The sequence below is a fragment of the Neofelis nebulosa genome, chromosome 1 (assembly GCF_028018385.1).
Source record: "Neofelis nebulosa isolate mNeoNeb1 chromosome 1, mNeoNeb1.pri, whole genome shotgun sequence".
Classification (NCBI taxonomy): domain Eukaryota; kingdom Metazoa; phylum Chordata; class Mammalia; order Carnivora; family Felidae; genus Neofelis; species Neofelis nebulosa.
Genome location: NC_080782.1, coordinates 40,399,001 through 40,425,424, shown reverse-complemented (window position 1 = coordinate 40,425,424; position 26,424 = coordinate 40,399,001). Strand labels below are relative to the sequence as shown.

Here is a 26,424-nt window from a genome sequence, read left to right as displayed (position 1 = left end):
TAAGGGCAGAAAGAAGAATTGGGACACAGTAAAAGAAAGCTAGGTCAGTGCTCCAGCGATGTTAGTGCTTACATTGTGAACTTTAAATTATCAGTTGAGAAGCGTATTTCTTAAGCACAGGCCCTACACGATGTTTGAATAAAGAATATTTTGGATTTAGAAAAAGTCACAGAGGAAAGGGTGTTGGTATTCAGACAGTGTGTGTGTGTAATGGTTTGGACCATGGGTCAATAACTATTTTCTGCAATGGCCAGAAACAAAATATTTCTAGACTTTGGGGGCCATATGGTCTCTATTACAACTATTTAACTTTACTATTGCAGCTGAAGAGCAGTTAAAGACAATACATAAATGAATGACTACGACTGTGTTCAAATAAAACTTGCTCATTCACTTATAGGTATTATGACCTTGTTAGCTAACGTTAATGTCTCTAAAACCTCAGTTTCCTTGATCTACAAAATGGGGATAATAACTGTTCATGCTTCATAGAGTTGCGTGAGGATTAAATGAGAAGGATGAAAAGCACTAAACATAGTGACAAACGCATGCCTTATTAGCTTTTGTGATGATGATACTCATTACCTGAGTCTGAAATATAATTAGAAGGCATTAAAAATGGTTTCTAGGAAGCAAATGAATCTGGAAATCTTGTTCCTCACTGTACTCATTCTCTACAATACAATCCTTTACGTCAAAGACATTGATGGTCATGACTTTTCTTAAAACCATTTAAAAGTAAGGGAAACAAAACTAAGAATGGGATGAAGGGTATAGGTTGTTCATTTTTGGAATAGTCCCTGAGTATATAAACTAACCTCCTATTTCTAGATACGCCCAAAAGGCAAACATTTAATAGGATACACTTTGCCAGGTTTTTTTTGGTTTATTTGTATCAACAAAAACACATTTTCCCCCTAGAGCATATAATGAATAAGGTACTGGGCTAAAAAGTAAAGAGACATAACCTTATGTCTATAGTCTTTGTGCATTACCCATCCAACTTCTCATTTCAAAGATGAAGATACATGTTTATCAAAAGTATAGTGAAACATGACTTGCTCAAGATCTCCTGTGAAGCTGACAGTTATGGAATGAGAATCCTAATTACCAGCCTCTTAATCCAATAGTCTTTACATATTAGTGCTTCTAAACCATTTCTTCTTAATGTTGTTACTAACCAGAACATTGGTTCACCCAACCTTCACCAGCATTAGTTCACAATGGAATGATGTTAATGGAATGATGTTAGGTGTGGGGGGAGAGGGGATCCATTTGTATGTCCCCACCATTATCCATTATCCAAGAGAGGCAAATCAGAATCGGTAAGATGTGGGTAATTTGGGATTCTGTACCGTTTCAATGATTTGTTGCCTCAATAACTAGAGAAACAGGACTTTATATATATAAAACCTCTTTACATGATATATAATGCTGAATGTTCAATAAATGAGACAGATCACAAGTACTACAGTGAATTCAAGGGTGTAATAATCAGTGAGAACTCTCTCAGATGAGTAGAAAGATGTATTTTAGAAAGTCAATTAATTTTACCACATATCACATGTCCATTATATAGGTTTTGTGCTAGGTGCTGAGGACAAAGCAGTGACTAAGACAGAATTCCTACTACCTTGTAGGTTAAAATTCCTGACCCACTATTAGTCTACAGTACTATAAGATACTCTCCATTAAACTTTTTCAAGTTAACACTGTTTACTGACTTTGATAATGTTCCTCAGTTTTCTTTCCCAGGGAGGTAGAAATCAAAGTGGGAAAGCACCTGATTTCAACAGCAGCAGCAGCTAGTTCACACCTGCAATTCACATGACAACTGTAGTCATGCAGTCCTGGTGACCACTTAGACATTAACCAGAGATTTAACAATTTAATTAGATTTCCTGTTATTAAACTCACATTACAGACCTCAAATGAATAATTTTCAAGGTGTCAGACATGAAATATGGTAGGCTAGAAAGATGGAAAACATTAATAGAACTGCTTTTGATAAGCTATATTACAGTTTAATTAAAAAGCAATTTAATTTAAATCAAAATAATATCTTAAAGACTATGACCACCATGAGAATAATTATGTAATTAAGAAATTTGGAAATTGCCAAGAACATGTTAATAAGGAGCTTCATTTACAAAATTTTTTTTTAAGTTTTAAAAAGCCTACTACAAAGTCTAAGATAAACTTATGTACAATTATAACTTAACTATGTTCTAAGCACTTCTATTAATGAAGGCAATCCTCAATTCCCACTGTACATAGGAGAAAATGGAAGCACAAGACATACAAATAATAGGAGACCAACATGGATCCAAAGGCCAGGCAGCTTGGCTTCACACTCTTACTCATAAGCTACATAACACTAAGGGTAAAGTGAATATTTTAGATAATAATATATGTCAAATATGTTACAGAACACTAATAATCTTTTACATTGATCAACTGCGTTATAGTAACAATATACTTAAATAGACACGATCTCATTCAAATAGATAGTTTAGATTCAAATTCAGTTTGACCAACTGAGTTTGACCAACTGGAACAAAAGAATGCATTAGGTACAACTATATAGTAGTGCTTTTAAATCCAAAGGAGACAAACAGAAATATCAGATGGAGAGAGGTAAGGGTGAGAACTAATAGATTCAAAGTAACTATTAGGTAAAAGGTACTGGACTAGGTACACTATGACTTAAGTACCATGACTTCAACCATGAGAAAACATTAAGTCCATTATGAAATTAATCCAAAATCATATAGCTTCAGAGTAGCATAACAAGGATCAGAATTCAGACTGGACTGACTCCCATGGCTGACCACCATGTTGCATGGCTTAACAGAAAATGAGAAAAGAATTGGCATTTTCATTGATAGCAATATCAACATAAAGAAATTTTAGGTGGCTACCTCAAAAACTAATACGGTCTTAGGCTGCATTAATCTAATATTAGAGTTCAGATTATGCTTCGTACTATCCCCACCATATCTAGAAAAGTGGCAAACATTTAGGCTTACATGAAATTTTATAGAGAATAAGGTAATGATAACTATTTTTCAAATAAGGGAAGAGCTATTAGGCAGAATTACAGATTTGAGATTTTGGCTCAAAGTAATAAAGAAAATAATAAACAGAGGTATCGACTGGAACAGGCTATCTTATGAGATGTTCAATGAGTTCAAAAACCAAATGTTAGTAATTCTGCAGAGGGAGCCATAAACAAGGTAGGAGTAGGAGAAATAGTTTTTCTCCCTGCTTCTATTTCAAATTAGGGGAAGTTTGGCTTTTATGTGTTATGTGGGCATTCTATTTTAGATTTTTTTACATGGGGGAGGTGTTTTGATGGTGTAAAAAATCTAAAAACCACGGGATTAGACAGACCTACTACAAGATTTCTTTCAACTCAAATTCTGTATTCCTGACTGATTTTGATTAAGGTCAAGAACATAAAATCTTACTTTCATTTTATTTGTCAAAGCAAAACAAATATAACCTAAACATACCATTTTTTTCTGCAAAGGCAGCTGCATCTTCTTTAGTACTGAAGGTCAGAACCATGTTGGACAAGGGATCAGCCCTGTAAGAGACCATTTTTTTCCAGGATTTAACATTAAATATATATTTTAAAATATATATGTAAAATCAACTAAAACATTTAGAAAATAAACAGCTGCTGTATGAGATAAGTATAAATACCTTGTTTCAAACAGTCTCTTTAAAACTTAACTCTTTGAATGTCATCTTTTCCTGTGTTAAACTGAGATTTTCTAACATGTATTGTCAAATTAAAAAATTTGTAACTGCAGGGGTGCCTGGGTGGCTCAGTCGGTTAAGCGTTTGACTTTGGCTCAGGTCATGATCTCATGCTTCATGGGTTTGAGGCCCCTCTTGGGCTCTGTGCTGACAGCTCAGAGCCTGGAGCCTGCATCATATTTTATGCCTCCTTCTCTCTCTGTCCTTCCCCACTTGCACTCTCTCTCTCTCTCAAATATAAATAAAACATTAAAAAAAATTAGTAACTGCAAAGACATTCAGCAATTTTTTTACTCCTTAATAAAGTCATTTATTCAACTCTTCAAAAAAAAATAGAAATGAATTAAAAAAAAAAACAAGAGAATTCTCAAACTCAAACTGACCTTATAAATTTATTACCAAGAAAATTACTGGTGAGTGCAACTGTAAGTACTACTATCATTACCACCACCACCCCCCCAATAGATGGCAACAACACCCACTCTTCTAATGAACCTTCTATCATTATGGGCAATAAGCATATGGCCACATGACAAAATAAAGCTCCAAGAATTGACATCTAATTGAGTTCCTCAATCTAAGAAAGGGTAATATTTACAAATCTACACAGACTCTTCACAAGCTGCCATACATATAACTTCAGAAATATCAGTTTTATTAGTACATTTATAAAAAGGTAGAACACTGTTTGCTACAAATGTTTATTATGAATCTCTGAATGGTGAATATAGCATTCCGTGAAACATCGTGTAGAAATGTGGAACGGGCACCTGGGTAGCTCAGCCGTTTGAGCATCTGACTCTTGATCTTGGCTCAGATCATGGTTTCTTGGTTCGTGGGATTGAGACTCACATTGTGCTCTGGAAGCATAGAGCCTGCTTGGGATTCTCTCTTTCTCCCTCCCTCCCTCTTCCCCTCTTATGTGCATGCCCAATGTCTCTCTCTCTAAAAATAAATAAATATACTTTAAAAATATGGAAGTAAAAAATAAGATTTAGGAAGTAATATGGATAGTGGGAAGGTATGAGACATACACTGAAGAGAATATATGGGAAGCAGCCCTCAATGAAATGAAGATTCACAAATTGCTGAAGTTGCAGTCATCCACTATGGTTACTGTTCTGGGGCTCCTTATGAGATCCTATGATATGTATTCTTACCATACCACTTCCCCCACCTTGTAAGCAAAAGAACTTCATGTTAGTGAACTGTATTAACACCAATAATGAATAATATTATATCGATCCCTCCTCTTCAAAGCACATATGATTTCTCAGTTGACAGTTTAGAGAAACTATACTGAGAACAAAAGGGTCAACAAAGGGTGCCTGGGTAGCTTAGTCAGTTAAGCGTCTGACTCTAATTTCAGCTCAGGTCATGATCTCATGGTTTGTGAGTTCGAGCCCCATGACAGGCTCTACACTGACAGTGCAGAGCCTGCTTGAGATTCTTCCCCGCTCACTCTCTCACAAGATAAACTTTTAAAAAATAGAATTGTCCTGGGGTGCGTGGGTGGCTCAGTCAGTTGAGCACCTGACTTTGGCTTAAGTCATGATCTCACTGCTGGGGGGTTTGAGCCCCCCACATTGGGCTCTGTGCTGACAACTCAGAGCCTAGAGCCTGCTTCAGATTCTCTTGTCTCCTTCTCTCTGCCTCTCTCTCTCTCTCTCTCAAATAAACATTAAAAAAAAAAAATCCTCTATTAAAAATAAATGGTCAACATAAATATGATCCAGTAATTTGGTGAGTGTTGTCATTCATGTCAGCTTAGCTGAGAACAGGAAACAAAAAAAACTGTAGGAAAAACTCAGGAGCCAGGAGCTCTCCTTTCTGCAAAGGTGGTACAGCTTTTATTCTTCTGCTCACTTTATTTATGAAGAATTACACACATAGGTTAACAGTAACAACTTGTATCAGTTTCCATCCTTTTCCTTCTCTGTCTCCTATGTTGCGCAATTCTTCTCTAAGTATGTTGCCACCACCAGTCACACCACCAGTCACCCTTTCTCCTTCCTCAAACTTCCTATTCTTTCCTAATTTTTCTGCCTCCTTTCCTGACTCCAATCTACCCTTCATCTTGTTGCCAGATTAATTTTCCTAAAGTTCAACTCTGAAACTCATCGTCCAACTTTAAAACTTAAAATAGTTCCCACTGTCTACCAAATTAATTTCAAAATCTCCTACACTTTGGCATTCAAGCCCTTCTACAATATGATCAAAACCCACACTTTCCAGTCTTCTTTTTAATTATTTCCCTTGAAAGTAACAAACTGTTCAAACAGATTGCTAAGTGTTCCTCTGAAGGCAACCTATACGTTCCCACCAGCTGAATCTGTTCCTTCCACTAGAAATACAGAGGGAGACCAGAGCACATCAGCATATCAAAGTCCACCCCAACCATCTCTCACGGTCTTCAATGAATACCAATCTTTTACATGAGGTCTTTTACAGTTTACCCTCCTCCATCTATAAATAATCTTTTTAATCTTTACCAAATATAATCTGTACTTCTATATTTATTTTATTTTTTGAGAGAGAAAGAGGGAAAGAGAATCCCAAGCCGGCTTGAATGCGGGCTTGAACCCACAAATTGTGAGAGCGTGACCTGAGCTGAATTCGGATGCTTAACTGACTGAGCCACTCAGGCGCCCCTGTACTTCTATTTTTAAACTTTATTTGCTCAATTACTGAGGTTCCAATTTGGATAATGGCAGATTTACCTGTCATTAAAATCAGACTTACCTGCCTAACAATTACATAATTATAAACTATGGACAAAACAAAATGAAAAACCAACTGTTTGAAGGGAACAGAGTGACCAAAAGCAGGAAAGAAAATGAAGAATTGAACCTTGGAAAGAAGGGAAACACAATGGTTTAGATAAGTTGATACTGTTTTTTCCTTAAAGGTACTCTCTGGTCTAGATAGCTAGGACCATCAAGAAGTCAAGCAGAAAGCCACAGTCTTATTAGCACAAGGAATCTGGAGAGAGTGTTTAGGATTGCCAGAGCTGCTGCCAAGTTAGGGAAAGAAACAGTAAAAAGGAGGAATCTGAAGAGGAGGGAAATTCTGAACTGCACACAAATGGGCAAGACTCTCAACAACTGAGAAGGCTGAAACAACTAAGCAGAGGTTTCAACTGCTGTTTACTTGCTACAGGGAAGACTAAGTCTGGAGTCCCACAGACTTAGAAGGACTTGGTAAGTACTTCGTACTTTCCAACAAAACCTCAAAAGAGCCATGCCTTTTTATTTTCTAACACTGTGTTCTAGGGCTGAGACCAGAGTAAAATTGAAACAGACCCACCCTAACAAAGCAAAACATATATCCTCCATAAATTCAAGGTAATCTATCAGCCACTGCACTGTCTGCTAAAACAAAACTTATCTCATAACCAGTGTCATTAACTGAATAGGCATAAGGATAGAGAATTAAAGAATGGTACTGAATAGAAATTCATTTATCAGGGGTCAATCAGCATATTAATATGAAATCATAGGTTCACCAAGAGATATGTATAAGAATCTTCATTTTAAGTATTATAATAACCCCCAACTGAAAACTGTTATAAAAGATAGCAGGCCCAAAATGGAGTCATTTGTGTTTAGCAAATCAAAACTTCATACCTAATTGCAATTTCAATCTCTCTCAAGAATGTAATCTTAAAATAGTCAATCTGGAATAACAATCAGAGAGATGAGGAAATCTGCTGTTTCCTTATCCTTGCCTCCTATATTTTGCACAGCATTTTGAAGCTTCTTTGTATTTGCTAGATGGAATGCTGCTGGATTCATGAATAACTGAATAAAAGCCAATTTGATCTTTAAATTTACTCAGTTGAATTTTGTTTTTAACAGATTTGGTGGCAGCTATGGGATATGAAGCAAACTTCTGATGGCATTTAGGGACAATGAGAAACAGGGGCGGTACCCACGAATCCTTTTGAATTCTTGGTCTTTTTCACTTTTTTTTTTTTTTTTTTTTTTTTGAGATAGAGAGAGGGTGGAAGTGAGTAAGGGGCAGAGAGAGAGAAGCACAGCTCACCCCAAGTGGGGCTCAAGCTCACCCAATGTGGGACTTGAACTCATGAACTGTGAGATCATGACCTGAGCCAAAATCAGATGCTTAACAACTAAGCCACTCAGGCACCCTTTTTCCCACCATTTCTAAGAGTCATAGGTAAGTTCCTGATTCTGATCTCTGCTCTCTTTGGGTCAAGCTCCAAATCTAATTGGCTTACCAGTAAGTTCCATGGGAACTGCTGGTAGTTCAGGCCACAATTCTGGTTTAACTGTCTGAAACCCCAGGGTCCTTAATTCTGTCCCAAGACCTATGGGGGAACTGTTAATGGCAGTTGCAGTTTCCCACTGATGTGGAGCCTCCAGTCCCCATTTGTTGGTGTCTGCTAGTTCAATCCTTTCCCCAGTCCAAGGTTTCATGATAGAAATTACTGGCGGTGCACACAGGACTATCTCATGGCCAGAGCACAGTATTATCTCTTGGTTATTGCCAATATAGTAAGGTATACATGTTTGATTGTCTTGTTTTGTGTAAAGGTTAATGTTAATAGGGATGATGGAAGCCAAAAAGCTGCAAAAATTGGTGGGAACATGTTAGGCACTTAAAAGCTGTTAGAGCAATCACCACCTAACTCAGAGATCCCCATGTTAGTATAAGTCGGCTACAGAATGGATTAGATTGACACTAAGTCACTGTCAACCTCAAGAACATTTCTGTGCAATGACGTATACTGCAAAACACCATAAAACCCCCAATGCAGCAGCACATCCCTTACAAGTATAAGTATCCCTTTCAGTTTGGTTCTGAGAGACCCAAAGGCTTAGCTAGAATAACAACAAAAGGGAAGGGATCCTTAAATTCTAAAAAGTTAAGCATGCCACCTTCTGACACACCTGTATATTTTGTCTCAGAAGCTATAAATATCTACAAGATTGTCAAAATGTTATTAGAGACAACCTAGAATTAATTACAATGGCCATTATGGGGAACGTTCCAATTAGATGAGATCATTCATTTAAGAAATGTACTTGAAAACAAGGGTTCCTAAACTGAACAAACAGAATGAGAGATCTATTTTAATTGGTATTCAGAAGCTTCCAAAACGCATCAAGATTCCAAAAATGCTTCATTAAAAAATGAAGCAAAAGACTAATGAAAAATTAAAGACACAAGAGGTACTTAAAAAAAAAAAAAAAGACAATAAAACTCCTACTGCTCGCCTCAAATCTTCCTTTCCCTGAGTACTCAACACTCTACTAATCCTGTATCTGAACTGCCTTTCCACTCTGATGAGACTATTAAAAGGTTATCTTTTACAATAAAAACACCTGAGGTTGTGGGGTGACTCTCTTTCACTCCTTGGTCAAAGACTAAATTAAAACCATAGTTAAAAGAATTTCCTAGGGGCGCCTGGGTGGCGCAGTCGGTTAAGCGTCCGACTTCAGCCAGGTCACGATCTCGCGGTCCGTGAGTTCGAGCCCCGCGTCAGGCTCTGGGCTGATGGCTCGGAGCCTGGAGCCTGTTTCCAATTCTGTGTGTCTCCCTCTCTCTCTGCCCCTTCCCCGTTCATGCTCTCTCTCTGTCCCAAAAATAAATAAAAAAAAAAAAAAAAAAAAAAAAAAAAAAAAAAAAAGAATTTCCTAAACCCAAGGACAATCCCCAAAAGTTTTCTGAAGAAGTTATTAGAGCCAGGTTGCCAGATCTTGTCCTCTTGTGCACATGTTGGTGGGACCTGGTAAAGCCCAAAAATGGATGCAGGAAGCAAGATGGTATAACCCCAAGGATGATATCCAAGATCCTTAACCTTCAATCTGGTCCCCTCCTGGACTAGAAAAGGTTCACAGAACAGCAACCAATCTTTAAAAGCCATTCCTAGTGTCCCCCTCTTCAAACATGTATATTTATTTATTATTCGTATGTTACTCAAACATGCAAACAAAACAAAGACGAATCTGTTGCAGACTTTAAGCCCACTTGGAAGCTTTCTTCCTACAGCATTCTGGGGCTCCAGAATAAGAACAAGGTCACCCAACTTGCTCTAGCTGCTCTATTTGTCAGCGGAGTATCTCCTGAGATTAGTGAATTGATAAGCACAAAACAGGATGGAGACAATTGACTGACTGAACCTGTGACCATAGCTGAGCACTTTGAAGGAACTTTGAAACAAGACCACAAACAAAAGTCTGCCAAGATACTGGCCATAGAGATATAATAACTCCAAGGCCAGGCACCTAAAATAACACCTGGGTCCCCCACATCACACCCCCCCCACTAGGGGTCCACAATCAAACCATGGCCCAAGTGTTGATGTTTCATTTGTAATCAAAGGGGACAATGGAAAAAATGTGTCTTCAAAGGTCCTATGTAAATCTGTGAACATCAACTCAGTGAAGTAGATGTCTCTTCCAGAAAAGTAAAAAGCTTTAGCCATCTGAACAAGTAACCTTAACCTATACCATCTACCAGAAAAACAACTTAGATCCAACTTCTTTTATAACTAATGAGTTGTGTATTACTGTACCTGATTGATGGCCGTAATTTATTTTTCTTCGAAGTTTATTTATTTGAGAGAGAGAGGTAAACAGAGAATCCCAAGCAGGTGCCATCCATGCTCAGTGCAGAGACAGACACAGAGCTAAATCTCAGGAACTGTAAGATCATGAGCTGGGATGAAATCAAGAGTAGGATGCTTAACTGACTGAGCCACCCAGGTACCCCCGTGCAAGTAATTTTAAAATAGAAGTTAGAAGTTCTACATTTACATCTGTCTGTATGTCTATGTGTCAAAATATATGTGTTACAGATAGGTGGGTTTTTTTAAATCTCTTAATGGTATTGGTAAAATTAATTTGTAAAAGAGTTGTATTTAATTGGCTTGAAGAAAATTAAGCACCTCTATAAATTAAGGCATTCCTAAAATTCTCAGCTATACAATAGAAACTCAAATGCTTTTCAGACTCATGTGATCTGTGAAAATATTCAGTATCAAAGCCAATTTAAGTTTGTTGGCTTAATTAAAATAGGCATGTCTTTAGAATTATCAATAGTGAATATAATGCAGACATACAACTTTTATTAACTTGGGTTTACTAGTCCACATTCACATTATCTGTTACAAAACTTATCAGCAAGAAAAATAACTTGGGATGATGAAATTTCAGAAGTGATCTAAACAAAATTTTTAAGAACGAGTGAATTACAGAGATGTAAGCAGGATAAAGATTTTTAGATGAGATTTTTTAAGTTTCCCAAATCTTTTTGGTAACCCGAAACCTTAAAGTTTTGCTAAGTTAAATGATGGAGAATCATTACATATCTAGATCATTTGCAAATAAGATAAAATACTGAAACATTTAATTACTGAATATAGGTTTATCTACTTTACCTTCCTTTTATAGAGGAACTCAAGGTATTTGGATGTATTAGTAAACATGTTTTGTGCCTGAGAAATTTACTATGAGAAAACATGTGTTCCCAGATATAACAAAATTATGTCTGCCAATCTACAGAATGCTAGTGTAAGAGACAGTTCATAACCATTTGTTTACTTCCTTATTTTCATTAAAAATTAAGAGTTTTAGGGGTACCTGGCTGGCTCAGTCAGTAGAGAATTCAACTCTTGATCTCAGAGTCATGAGTTCAAGTCCCACATTGGACATGGAGCCTACATAATTTTTTTAAAGGTTTTTAGGGTTAAAAATTCTAACATATGTAATTAAAGCCACTAAGGTTTGTGGAAGAAAAAGAATCTTTGGACACGAGTATTAGGCATGGTCAAGACTGGCTAAGATTAGAATAAATTTAAGTGAACAAGTAAGCTAGTAAGAAATTAGAATGTGGTTTTTCTCTCTGTTAAAAGGACAAAATTTTCTTGGACTGTTGGTCTGCTTTTGATAAGAGATAGTAAAAAAAATTATTATTCCTTTACCGTTTTGACTAATCTGCCTAGAAATCAAAGATTTTGTCTTGTCAAAATAATTTCCTGTGTTTCATGTTGTTTTTGTTTATCACACCTTTAATTACTTAAATTTAATTACTTCCCTATTTAAAAAGTTGAGCTTATTGTTTTACAATAATTTAACTTTTTTTTAAAGTAGGCTCCATGCCGCAACATGGGGCATGAACCCTGAGATCAAGAGTCACGTTCTACCAACTGAGCCAGTCAGGTGCCCCCTAATTTAACGTTTTGTATTTGCTCTCAGAGTCTTTAATTGTCCCTATGGTTAACTGGATAACTAAGTATTATTTCACACTAACCTACGATCCAACTTGACCAAGTGTTTTTTAACCTTTGATATTTTTTATCAACTTTCCAAAATTCAAACTCCAAATGAAGTATTTTTGACCTTGAACTAACTTTAGGATTTTTCTAGAGGGTCCCAAAAAATTGCAAAAGATTTGTATTCTCTTCTTATAAAAAGGGAGATGTTAAACTAGTTAGGCTTATTTGATATGTTAAGTGACAGGAGAAGCCACGTCAGATAAAATAATATTAAGCCTTCTTTATGTAATTTATATAGGTATGTACTATAAGTTTTCTAAAATTTCTAGAAATCTGATGTCCTGGTGTAATGTTATTATTCATAATTCTACTTCTCTTAAAATGTTGTGTAACACAATAACCAAATTTCCTTGTCAATTCCATTTACAGAGATACGTTGTTTTACTCTGATGCTTCAGTGTTCCTAAGAAAGTGCTACCATTTTCAAGGAGATTCATGGAAAGGATTTTGACAAGTACGGGTTTCTTTTTTTAAAGATTTTTATCTTTTTAAGTAATTTCTATACCCAATGTGGGGCTCAAACTTACAACCCTGGGATCCAGAATCGTATGCTGTACCAACTGAGCCAGCCAGGCGCCCTGACAAGTACAGGTTTCTCGTAACTAAGATCATAAAACTAAACTGGGTAGGAATTTCCAGAACTATTAGAAAAAAATGGATTCAAGAATTAATAACATGGTGGGTGCTGGCTGGCTCAGTCAGAGCATGCAACCCCTTGATCTTGGGGTTGTGAATTTGAGCTCCACATTGGGTGTAGAGCCTACTTAAAAAAAAAATAAAGGATTAGTAACATGGCACTGAGTGGACTGATAAAAATTATAATTTATAGAACTTCTTATCTGAAATACTGCTGGTTCTTTAATGTTTTGTTTTTCCAGACTTTGCAAACTTTTTCTCTTAAGCTATTAATGATTTACAACAATTTGGTTAAGTATACCTTTGTAAACAAAGATGAAACTCTGAAGTATTCTTTTCATAGCAATATAGCTAGTTATTTACACAACTTCAATAAAAGTCCTTGGGGCACCTAGGTGGTTCAATATGTTAAGCGTCAGATTTTGGCTCAGGTCATGATCTCACAGTTTGTGAGTATGAGCCCCACACTGGGCTCTGTGCTGTCAGCATGGAGCCTGCTTTGGATACTCTGTCTCCCCACCTCTCTGTCCCTCCCTGGCTTTCTCTCAAAAATAAACACTATAAAAAATTTTTAAAAATCTGTTCTCCTTATAACAAGACACAACTGGAAACACTGGCTATATCACCAAGGCCTTTTTTAAAATTTTAATGTGTATTTATGATTTTGAAAGAGAGAGAGACAGATATGAGTGGGGGAGGGAAGAGAGAGAGAGAGGGAGACACAGAATCCAAAGCAGGCTCCAGACTCTGAGCTTTCAGCTCAGAGCCCGACACAGGACTTGAACTCACAAACTGCAAGATCATGACCTGAGCCAGTCGGATGCTTAACTGACTGAGCTACCCAGGCTCCCCTACCAAGGCTTTGATAGGAATGATTTTGCAGGTAAAATCTGATGGCCAGTCCCTTGGAAGCTTTTCACAGTTCGAGATTCCTTATGAAAAGTTTCAGCAAAGCAGTGTTCAAAAAAAGCTCATATGGTAAGTCACTATTCTCACTGCACTTATGTAAACAATCAGGCCAAGTTGACTGCCGATTAGTTTTACTGTGTTTATCTTTGGTTTTTAAAAAAATGGAGTTAATTGTAGAGCATAAGATAATGTTTGTACCTTTTTAAATGCTGGATCCTAGCCCTATGAACTATTTTTGAGGTTTTGTTGTATTCCTATAAACTAGACTGGATCCTAAATTTTTCTAGTTTCATCAATTATCTGACTACAACTCTCCAAATTAATATTTTCCATTTTCCCTCACACTTGGAATCACTGAGAACAAAGACTGCCTTTGAATCTCCTCAGAAAGGGCTCTACTCGTTCCTCCTCACCACCTAGATGGAGCCGAACTTCAAGGACTAGAATCTCAGGCACATATTTCACAGCTGAAAAAGGCTTTGCCTAATATCTAATAATGTGCAAAAGCTGGAAACCTTCAAATCAGATTGAAGAAGAGAAGTAGGTGACAATGATGTAGATTACTTCCTCCCAAGATCCCAGATCAATACTTCATACGTTAGCTAAAATCCTCTCTTCTTGTCACAAAAACTCTGGTCTATATATTAGAGAGCACTTGGTCCATTTCCCTGTCTTTAGTTAATAACCTCAAAACTTGGGGAACTTTGCATCTAGGTTCTCTATAAAGAAAGGAATACCGGGGTGCCTGGGTGGCTCAGTCGTTTGAGCATCCAACTTTGGCTCAGGTCATGATCTCGCGGTCTGTGAGTTCGAGTCCCGCATCGGGCTCTGTGCTGACAGCTCAGAGCCTGGAGCCTGCTTCGGATTCTGTGTCTCTCTCTCTCTCTCTCTCTCTCTCTCTCTCTCTGCCCCTCCCCCACTCATGCTCTGTCTCTTTGTCAAAAATAAATGTTAAAAAAATAAAAGAAAAAGAAAAAGAAAGGAATACAAGGAAAGGGTAACCAGAATAAAACTGCCTGTGTAGTCTACAGGCCATTAAAATATAACTGGCTTCCATGGCTGTCACTTTCCAGTCTGGAGCCACAGATTAAAATGAGAATTACTGGGAGGCATTCAGGATTCACTTCCTTTGGCAGGCAGGGCTCTAATTCCCTGGTCAATACCACCTGCTGTGGATTACTTCTGGGGAAGCTGAAACTAGTTACATAAGATCACCTAGAAAGCCACTTGGCATAAAACGGTTGACTCTTTCCATGGAGTCTTTGACTGAATTGATTTTGATTGGTTTGCATCTTGGAGACCATGGTTCTAAAGTCCCATCCAAACACTGGGAATTGTCTTGTTTATTATAATCATACTAATCTTTCCTGGCATGATGTATTCTCTCAAAGACTTTAAATGCATGTTCCTATCCTCTACCCAACAAGCAAATGATCTTCCTAAGACTGAAAGGAACCAAAAGGGGGCACCTGGGTGGCTCAGTCAGTTAAGTGTCCAACTTCGGCTCAGGTCATGATCTCATGTTCCATGAGTTTGAGCCCCATATCGAGCTCTGTGCTGACAGCTCAGAGCCTAAAGCCTGCTTCAGATTCTGTGTCTCCCTCTCTCTCTGCCCATCCCCGGCTCATGTTCTTACTCTTAAAAATAAATAAACATAAAATAAATTAAAAACAAAAACCAAAAAAACAAAAAGAATAACCAACTTAAAAAAAATTAAGAACCGGGGGCACCTGGGTGGCTCAGCTGGTTGAGCATCCGACTTCAGCTCAGGTCAAGACCTCATGGTTCATGAGTTCAAGCCCCACATTGGGCTCTGCGTTGACAGTGCAGAGCCTGCTTGGGATTCTCTCTCTCTCTTTCTCCCCCTACCCCGCTTGTTCTCTCTCTGTCTCTCTCAAAATAAATCAACTTAAAAAAATTAAAAAAAAAAATTAAGAACCTGAAGCTGTTGTCTGTCACAGACACTAAGACCTGTGAATACCACCCAAAGGATTAACAAAAGCTGTGAGAGGGGCACCTGGGTGTTTCAGTCAGTTAAGCATCAGACTCTTGATTTCAGCTCAGGTGATGATCTCTTGGTTTGTGAGATCGAGCCCCAAGTCAGACTCTGAACTAACAGTGTGGAGCCTGCTTGGGATTCTCTCTCTGCCTCTATGCCCCTCCCTGGCTCCTGCTCCCTCTTTCTCTCAAAATAAATAAACATTTAAAAAAAGAAAAAGCTGGGAGAACTTCAAAGTGGTAGCTGGGAGTGATGCTAATGCCTTTAATTTTGATGTTATCTCTCAGTTATGCTGAGAGTCTGATTTAATTTTTTAAAAAATCAAAATAGGCTCAAAATGGAGTCATTTGCACTAAGCCTCACATCAACAAAGCAAGACTGCATACCTAACTGTAATTTCAACCTCTCCCAGAAATGTAACCTTGAACTAGTCAATTCTAGAATTTCCCCATCAGCAATAGTGAGGTAATCCACCCAATAGACCAGACCCCCTTCTGTCCACAGAGAAGAGGTAATCCATACTTTCCCTATCTCTGACCATTCTGCCAATTAAAGCCTCCCATTTTGGGGGTGCCTGGATGGCTCAGTCGGTAGACTATGTGACTCCTGATCTCAGGGTTGTGAGTTCAAGTCCCACGCTGGATGCAGCGAGATTACTTAAAAATAAAATCTTAAGAAAAAAAAAAAAGTCTTCCATTTTGTATAGTTCTTTAGAGTTCCTTTCTATTAGCTAGATGGGATGCTACCTGATTCATATATCACTGAATAAAGCCTATTTGATCTTTAAATTTATTAATAAAACTACACAAATACCATTAATAAATAGTGCAATGGATGAATCTTGCAAATAGAGGAAAACATTAAAATCTCATGTGACTTAAAGAGTAATCACAGCATTTAAAACACTGAGTACGGACACCTAAAAAACTACCTATATATCATCATGTCAAATAAAATATAATTGTATTTAAACTGCACATGGCAGACATTTTTAACAAAAACTCCCCTAGGTACATTGTAAGAAAAGATGTTAAATATCAGACTTTTTTACCGTTAGACATAATTTAAACTGATAACCACCTTCAACTAAAGACTGGACACATAAAATGCTCTAGGAGTCTCAATAAGATTGACAATTTTCTAGCTTATCTGGCTGTTTTCTCTAGTAGCAGCAACAAACAGCAGCTTTTATTCAATTAGAGGCAGTCCTGCCATTTAACATTTGAGTTTTATTCCACCACAGAGATTTAGGTTACTGACTTCATTGGTGCCACCGAATTTACAACCACTTTATTCCAATGCACTATAAATTTGTTAATCACAAGATCTCAGGAACTTGCAAGTTTCCCTCAAAATAGCTAATTTCTTTTTTTTTTCCATTAATGCTTATTTTTGAGAGAGAGACAGAGCATGAGCAGGGAAGGGGCAGAGACAGAGGGAGACACAGAATCTTAAGCAGGCTCCAGGCTCTGAACTGTCAGCACAGAGCCCAACATGGGCTCCAACTCATGAACTGTGAAATCATGACCTGAGCCAAAATTACACTCTTAACCGACTGAGCCACCCAGGCGCCCCTAATTTCTTTCTTTTTTTAAAAAAAAAAATCTATTTATTTATTTTGAGAGAGAGCATGTGCAAGTGGTGGAGGGAATGAAACAGAATCCCAAGCAGGCTCTGCACTGTTAGCACAGAACCTGACTAGGGGTCTAAGCTCACTAACCATGAAATCATGAACTGAGCCGAAACCAGGAGTCAGACGCTTAACCGACTGAGCCACCCAAGCACCCCATAATATCTAATTTCTAAACTCACTCTTCTCCTTACAAACAACAACAAAAAATAATTTATATGTAAACAAAAGTGTCACTAAATTATTAACACTATTCACACAGTGTGTCTTATACAGCTTGGGGCCATGCTAACAATGCTTAGCGTCAGCCATTTTTATCCAGTAAATAGTTCTCTGAAAAGACTGTTTCTATGATTTTAGTGCTGGGCCCCCCTTACATGACCATTAAATACATATTCATGTAAATATAATATATAGGTCTATCACTTAACATTATACCTACACAAATGGTCTCAAAAAGTATTGTCAACATATTGGATTTACAATTTAACATATTTAAAAGGAAAACCCACACAGAAAAAGCAGAAACAATATTCAAATTAAACCAAAGTACTCACGTTGATGCCCAACCCATCAAAGGATTTTCCCATCGCTCCCTGGTATCAAACTCCATCTTCCATTTCTTTGTGTTGTTTACTCCAGACTGCATGTTATTGCGAGCAGGAACAAAGATCCTGACTTTTCTAGTTTTGATATGCTCTACTGGAACACCAGTTAAAGTAGTGATATCCTACAGAAAAAGAAGCAAACACATTTCTAACAGCTCACATATACTCTGATGTACTTTTGCTGCTTTTTATGTTCATGCAATTCTATTCAGACTTATAAACTGGGGTTTTTAGCTTTCTGACTTCACTACTCTGCTTTTACCATATAAACTGCTATTTTGATATCTGGAAAAGGTATACTGGGAGGAGTGTTAAGGTACAGTGGGAAAGGGTTCATGAAAAAAAAAAATTAGGTCCCTTTTGTCCAATAAAGCATTGATAATTTCTGAAGAGTTTGCTGGTAGAAGAGCCTATAGACTCTTATTTCATGAGCAGGTGTAACTAGTAAGCAGAGAAAGAATGTGAATGGATATTAAAATTAGGGGGAGGGGCATTTCAGTGGCTCAATTAGTTTGGCATCCGACCTCAGACCTCAGCTCAAGTCAAGATCTCAGTTTGGTTTGTGAGTTCAAGCCCTGCATCTGGCTTGCTGCTGTCAGCACAGAAACCGCTTCAGACCCTCTGTCCTCTTCTCTCTCTGTGCCTCCCACACACGTGTGCTCTCTCTCAAAATACATATATTTTTTAAAAAGTAAGGGCATATAAAAAGTTACTTTTAAATAGGAAAAAAATCTATTATCAGTGGTTTCTGTGTCAAACTGCTTACAAGAAGTCATTTCCTTCAGGGGAAGGCCTAAACCTTTTGTTAAATAAAATTATAAAAAATCAATTATAAACTTTAATTAGCATTTTGATTTATCTCCTTTTAGTGAAATCTACTGAAAAGAACCCACACCAAATTTATTCTGCAAAGGTAAGCCATAAAAGTTACACAGTTTTTGCAGAAATGTGATATGAAAACAATGGTAACTTTCTTGATTCTTTTTTTTTTAATAATTTTAACAAATGCTCAAAGTGATAAATGTCTGTAATTTTGATGCCCCAGATTAGACATATTTATCAAACATAGTAGCAGTCTGGACACAAAATAATAAAGTAATTCAGAGTTTAAGTCTCCTTTCAGTAATGGTAGAATATTTGATCAAAGTAAGATCGTATCAGGGTTAATCATATTCTTAAAAATGAAGCATTTTAAAACCATGGTTCACTTACTAAATTTTTAAAAACTGGTTAAAAACAACAGAGTTAACATGAAAAAAATCACCAAACTTGTGAAAACTAGAAAATTTTGTGAATTTCTATTTCATTGTAACATATCCCCTAAAGAAGACTAATGTTAATTTATAGTTCCACTCTAAACAATGCTATGGACCAAATAATTACTGTCAACACTTAGTGCGGCAACATATACTGGGAAAATACTAAGCGCATTTCTGACTTCACTAGTCTTCCTACTCACAGATTAAGAAAACACTGTTTAAAGTTATTTTAGCTGGCAACCAATCTTCTGCTTAACACAATACCTTTCCACCTGCACCAATAAGTAGGTGTGGTTACTTTGTCACAGCTTGTCTGTTTGGAGAAACTATCAAAATAATCCATATAAATATTTACACAAATACACACTTCTAGTATGTGCCTACATTTAAAAAGTTTCTTAAATAAAATAAATGCAATTGGTTCATAATTTCTAAATGTATGAATATAAGTTTTAATTGGTAATTTTTAATCGTCAAGTTCAATTTCAAAGAAATTTCATGTTTTATGACATTTGTTCACTTTCTGAAGCATATTTCTCTACTCAAGAACTTAAAAGAGACTCCTGGGAAGTCCTCAATGCTTATTTCTTTTGAATTCACTATAACACTTGTAATCTGTCATATTATTATTTAATATTACATATCTTTATATTAAAGTCCTATTTCCTCAGCTAGAGCTTAAGTGGTATATAAATAAACAATATAAGTGTGTTACAAAATTACAGGGCGAGGCATTTCCAAATTCCACAGCAAACCCTCCATAAAAGTTCATAAAAAACAGAACTATAAGTTAGCTACTCTTTGCGACTTACAGGAAAGGAGACATTAAACACTTATAATACCATTTAGCTCAGGAAGATGAGATTATAGGGAACAGATTTACTTTTTCTTTACCTTCTACATTGTGATGTACATATATGACAAAGTAATAGAAAATAAAACTTTTTAAAAAAAGAAACAGCATTTCTTGATTTGTACTATTAAAATAGAAGGGGACAGAATGATTTTTTAGGATGGAAAATCTCTTTAAGTGGCTAAAATGTTACGGAGCTCTTTCTATTTTGAACAACTACCAGTGCTTCCATAGCTTCTCCAAGTATGACATTTTTTTAATTGATCTCATCCCCCAATTTAAAGTTGGCATTGGCACAAAAAAGTTTCTGAATTTTGAAGCCCAAGTTGTTCTGACAAAGTCCCTGCTCTTGCCTGCAGAAGACATGTAAGGTGCCGCAGCAGAGTTGAGCTGCTGCCAAAGACCGAGAATGAAAAGGCTTGGCATCTCTCACATACTTGACACCTAAAGGGCACAGAAGCTCTAAAATTCCTAGTCCCTGTAGGCACACTCTCAGTCTAGACAAACTGATTTCTCACACTTTTAAAATGCATTACGACACTATTGTTATCATTTCATCCACACGGCTTCAGCTAGTGACAGAAGAACCTGTCCTTTAAGCCACATTTCAATGGGCTAAAAGCTCCCACTCCAAGATTCCATTAAAACAATGTAATACTTGAAAAGAACTATGAAGCACTATGTTGAAATCTTTACTTGTGTCTTGAATTCTTTGCTCTCCCTCAAAATAAATAAATAAAACATCTGCAAACTAAACTACATTGAACTAAAGACATTATGTCTAGATTTCTATTTCTGTATTGCAATATTGGATCACCGGTGGTTTTCTAAAAAGAAAACCCTACTTATCCAAACACTTTGCTGATGTCAATATTGCCTTTAATAGATTTCTCATTTTATTGGCAAAATACGTATTTATAAATAACAATTCATAATTTTCTATGACTACAAAAAAGCTACATCACATTGGATGAGAAGCCTTCAAGTTTTTACCTAAAGAAACTCAACACTCACTAGCTAATAATTATGTATACATTCTCATAACTCAAGTTATCCTTTAGATAATATACACTAATTTTCTGAGTTTTAAAACTTTTAATTTTTAAACAGTTGAGTCAAGCATAAAACCTGTATTCCAATTATTAAATAATGTTACTATCTTAATAAAATTTCACAAACACCAATCATATGTACCATAATGCGATCTTAAGAAACGTGACTAATGATTCATAGACCGAAGGGCATTCAGATAAATATTTGCTCCTGAAAAGATGCACCTCACAATTCCAAAGTTCCTCTCTTTCAACACCATCTCCTCCACAGTCTTAAATTCTGGAAGAGCTTACAGCTGACCTTCTATCTCACAAGTCTACTTAAACGGAAGAGGAATTTAAAAAATCATTAAGGAAGTATATGCCAGTAGATGTAAATGAACTTTATTCTTTCAAATACCAATTTCCATTATAAAATATTTGTTTTCCATATAAAAACTGTATGATTCGGTTATCAACTGTCCCCATTTATGTTGTGTGAATTCAACTTTTTTTTTTTTTTTTTTTTTTTTAACAAAGGAAGCAGGGAACAAGCAATGGGAAGTTGGTGTCAAAATGCAGAAAAACCTCCCAGCAAGCTTCTTGCAACCACCCAGGATTTAGAGTCTTGCTGGTCGCTCTCTTTTCAATACCAGAATTTCACACATTTCAATGACTATTATGACTTCAAAGAATCAAATTTTCATCATTGTCCGTCATCTGCCGGTTGATTTGTATAAAGGAGTTCTTCTGCATGCACTCCAAACAAAAGCCTCCTTACTTTTGTGGTTATATATCAAGTTTAAAAGTTTTGTTTGTGACAGTTGTGTCTTTGGTAAATTAGGGTAACACTGAAGGAGTGCAGCTGCTCTGCAGGAACCTCCTTTCTGGCACCATTTCACTTAAATAAAAACTGAATAATTAGCTTCTGCCTTTATTAAACCACAAAAATGCCACTGGCCTTAGTAATTACTTCCAGTTGCCCCACCCACTTAACCTTAATAGTTTACACTTGTCATAAAGAGAAATAAATGAAAAAGGTTTTCACCACTTTGGTGAATTTTTGACAGATCTCCCAGCACATCCAGAAGAGCCAAAATTTTAACCAGGTTTCTGGGTAATAAGGTCAATAAATTGCATGTATGGATCAATGTTGAAAAGTTTTAATAGAGCACATGCTGGAACATTAAGTACAAATACTGCTTATAGAAACTTGTTCTACTGCAAGCTTTTAGTTACCAATTATGTATTTAAATTTATTCTAGGGCTAAAACTGATCTAAATTTGAAGACTGCATTTATATTCTATTTCAACCATGAAAGATGTTAAAAAAAAAATCTGTAATAAAAACTTCCTTTCAAGTACCCTACAGATACTTTGCACAAGAAACTCACTAAGTGGTCTCATAAATAATGAAGGATAGTTTACAAAATAAATTTTATAGTTTGAACAATATAAAGAGTTGACAGCATAACTATAGGTATTTACTTATCATGGAAGAACTTTAAGCACTTCTAAAAAGTCAGTGGTCATCAAAATTCAGATACAAATAAAAACTGTAAAAATACATTAGAGGTGTGCTAGTAGAACTGACTTTTGTTTGTCTGTTAAAGCAACACATTGATGTGGGAATCCAACCAGGTAATGAAACAAGTATTGGAATGCAACATTACATTCTGTATACTGGGCAAGGCTATCACGGAACCAAAACTTCAGTTTTAAATAAAATGCTAAGATAGAAACAGTGACATGCAAATGACTCTGAAAATCATGTAGCACGTAATCAAACTAAGAATTACACATGAGTATCAATCCCTAACTATTTTTTTTTTTTTTTTTTTTTTTACATTTTTTTTTTTTATTTTATTTTTGGGACAGAGAGAGACAGAGCATGAACGGGGGAGGGGCAGAGAGAGAGGGAGACACAGAATCGGAAACAGGCTCCAGGCTCCGAGCCATCAGCCCAGAGCCTGACGCGGGGCTCGAACTCACGGACCGCGAGATCGTGACCTGGCTGAAGTCGGACGCTTAACCGACTGCGCCACCCAGGCGCCCCAATCCCTAACTATTTTCATTACTCCTAGCTCTTTGTGAACAGGAGCAATGGTTAAAAGCAAAGGGCTGAGTCAAACTGGGTTAGAAGAATACCAAATCACAACTTTGGGCAAATAAACTTCTTTTCATTCACCATCTATAAAATTAACTAAATGAAGTAAAATGAGGACTAAATATAAAGTGCTTACCTTAGACAATAAAAAGAATGTATCTCATTTACTCAACATATTTTTTGGCACCTACTATGTATTAGTTACTAGACATAATGCTCAAAACAGTACAGACATCATCTCTATTCTCATAAAAAGTAATATTGAACTTTTTAAAAAGAACGGAGTAAGTAATGGGAAGCTGGTGTTAAGATACAGAAAATCTCCCATCTTCCTTGAAAAATGAGTTAGTAATCAAAATACAACAAAGGGTTTTGTAATTAGAGTCCATAAGCTGCTTCAAGTTTGGAGGAGAGAAAAATGTAGCTTTTTAAAAACAAGGGCTGAATGTCCCATTTGTTGTACACATCAAAAACACTGAGTAAAATATGTTAAATGGGTTGTGTTAAGTATGAAAACACATACTGGTAAGCCTACGACATTTATGAAACTGAAAGAATAAGATATAATTTACTTTATTTCAACTCAAACTGAAAGATCCTATTATGCCAAGTTATCCATGCCAGAGGCTGCAGGGGATATAAAGACAAAATTTTATTCCTAAATAAGTTTACAATTTGTGCGCCCATGGTAGGGGTGATGCGTGGCAGAAATAACTAAATAATCACAATGGAAAATACAATATTGGTTAAGACAAAGCAAGTAGGATTCAGATAAATCTGGAGGAACCCAAGGACCACCATTTGCTACCTATGCAGTACTGACGAGTTGCTTAAACTCTATGTCCATTTCCTCCTTTAAAAACTGTATCACAGAAGCTATGTAATAGCACTGTTTGGAAGGATTAAATAAAAAAAATTTAATCAAATTTTAAAGGTGAAAGAGTATCAGAAAATATCTGACCAAAGAGGGACAGAGAAGATGATTCCTTCAGGATACTTAAGATTTTAACGATACTGGTAAACACTTAATAATATTAAAGAGAAATTTATAAAATATATCCATATGCTTAACACCCTAGCAACCATTTTCTTAACTGTTTTACCTACCAATAAATATCCATATACAATTCCACTTTACATAGTTATAATAATACAGTTATTTTGCATTGATTCTTTTGACCTAGTTTTCATATTTGTTTTAATCCTTATTAGTCTATTTAAAAAAAAATGCTTATTTATTTTTGAGAGACAGGCAGAGTGTAAGCAGGGGAGGGACAGAGTGAGACGGAGACAGAATCCAAAGCAGGCTCCAGGCTCTGAGCTGTCAGCACAGAGCTCAATGCAGAGCTCGAACTCACAAGCTGTGAGATCATGACCTGAGCCGAAGTCAGACGCCCAACCAACTGAGCCACCCAGGTGCCCCATAATCCTCATTAATAGTCTATTAAGTTAATATGTCACAATGTCTTAGCCAATTCTGTCAATGAGCCCTCTTACTAAACTACAGACGCCAATGGTTAAAACCAGAAATAGACAAGACTGCTTAACTCACACTCTAAAACGTATTGTGCTTATTTCTTACTGCACTTTCTTGAGGCATTGACGAAGACATTTTGCAATGACTGAACATTCCAACTGCCAGACCAGAAAGGCTTGAATAGTAAATGAGTGTCTAGAAGACCATACCCTACACATCCCCTTCTCAGACCATGATCATGGGCTAAACACATACTGAATTCCACCTGTGATCATGAGCTCTCTGCTTGCTTTCTTTCATGGACCACCCCCCACCACAAACTTTCCCTATAAAACTCCAGGTATCCATCTTGCCAGCAGAGAGGTAGGTTGTTAAGGCTTGAATCTGCCACCTCCAATGGCTGCTGGCCCCTGAAATTTCTCCCTTTCTTTTTTCCAAACCCTTATCTCTTGAGTTATTGGCTTCTCTTGCAACAAGTTTGTTCAGCAACAGTGTTGGCAAATGCAGCCAGGAGCTATGGTTCCAATTTGTCCAGTCCCCTCAGGAATCTCCTGGGATGGAGCAGTTGGCTGAGGCAGTGCACCAGGACTCACCCATTCATTTCCTGAGCTAGTGGCCATGACAGATCGATCAGCAATCTCTCATTATTGAAAAATCACACTGTTTTGTTATTATTGCTTTTCCAGTATACTGCAATGAAAATCCCTGTAACCTAATTCCTTTAACCACAACTGAGGGTAGAACTGATAAAGTCAAAGGTTATAAGAATGTTCATGGTCTGTAATATGTCATCAAATTGCTTTCCAAAACTGTGGTCAAATTTTGTATTGCCACCAAAAGGGAAGCCAACTTCCATTTATCCTCTCAAGGCACAGGTATATATTAATTGGCTTGGATTTATTTAGTGTGCGTTCTTCCGTGCAAAACTACAGAAGATGAGTTTGATTTTTGACTTGTAAAAACATACCAAAAATTTAACAAATTTTCCTCAAAAATGACCTAAATGATGTTATATTACTTTATAAGAGCAGCTACCAAAAGAAACCACCATGAAAAGGTTAACACTCATCTAAAATCTAATTAACTGCCCAAAATATAACTCTGAAACATTACACAATCTCTTTGTAATTGTAGGGGCCCAGGGTAGGCCACACCAATATGGGTCAATTTGGCATGGACATCATTTTGAACTAAAAGCAATCAAAACCCAGCACATTCAGGAAAAGCTCTTTACCTCTCCCTCAACTGCCTATTTGTACCAGAAAGAGAGCTACTAACATAGATTCCTCTTTACCTAAGAAATTTATCTATATAATAAGGCAACTCTTGTTTTTTTAAACATCTCCTCTTACCTTCCTGCTAACAGTCTTTCTCCCCTTTGTATCCTCAGATTCCCACCCTCTCCTTAGCTCAAAGAGGCATCATGTTGCTCAACTGTCTTTGGAACTCCATGGCTATGTGAACTGCCAAATGTACACCATGAAATGTTATTGTCTCCTGTTAATCTGTCTCATGTCAACTTGGTTCTTGGTCCATCCAGAGGGACCTTGAAGGGCAAAATAAATTGTTCCTTCTCAACACAATGGTGTGCGGATAGCAAATATTTTCAGATTTGTACTGTATAATTTTGTAGTACATGATTTAACATATGGCATAGCCAAATCAAGTCTACTAATCAGCTATTTTATGAGAGAATGCTACAATTTTTAAAAAATGCTAAAACTTTCCCCCCCTCAAATCAGGAAAGTTCATTGGGAGACTTCATTTTTATACAAGGAAACACACGAAACAATCTTTGGTTTCTATTAATTTTGAAACAACTGAAAGTTACTAAAAAAAAACAAAAAA

General features: G+C 36.6%; 1 protein-coding gene and 1 long non-coding RNA gene across 4 annotated transcripts in view; one reads left to right on the top strand and one right to left on the bottom strand.

Annotated features, from left to right (window-relative positions):
• NDUFS4 (NADH:ubiquinone oxidoreductase subunit S4) overlaps window positions 1-26,424 on the bottom strand; it is a 115,203-nt gene that overhangs the window by 18,626 nt on the left and 70,153 nt on the right. For both annotated transcript variants that reach the window (XM_058719542.1, XM_058719548.1), the window contains exons 3-4: window positions 17,799-17,971; window positions 3,516-3,589 (exon numbers count right to left, since the gene is read on the bottom strand). In XM_058719542.1, the coding sequence (XP_058575525.1) occupies window positions 3,516-3,589; window positions 17,799-17,971 (247 nt within the window). The remainder of the gene's footprint in view (window positions 1-3,515; window positions 3,590-17,798; window positions 17,972-26,424) is intronic.
• Window positions 1,247-26,159, top strand: LOC131505712 (uncharacterized). 2 transcript variants are annotated; one of them, XR_009258515.1, is made up of 5 exons: window positions 1,247-1,325; window positions 12,437-12,521; window positions 13,587-13,681; window positions 18,719-18,762; window positions 25,967-26,159. It is a non-coding gene; the product is annotated as an uncharacterized LOC131505712 (long non-coding RNA). The 2 variants fall into 2 exon arrangements; XR_009258517.1 differs by lacking the exon at window positions 1,247-1,325 and adding an exon at window positions 6,881-6,965.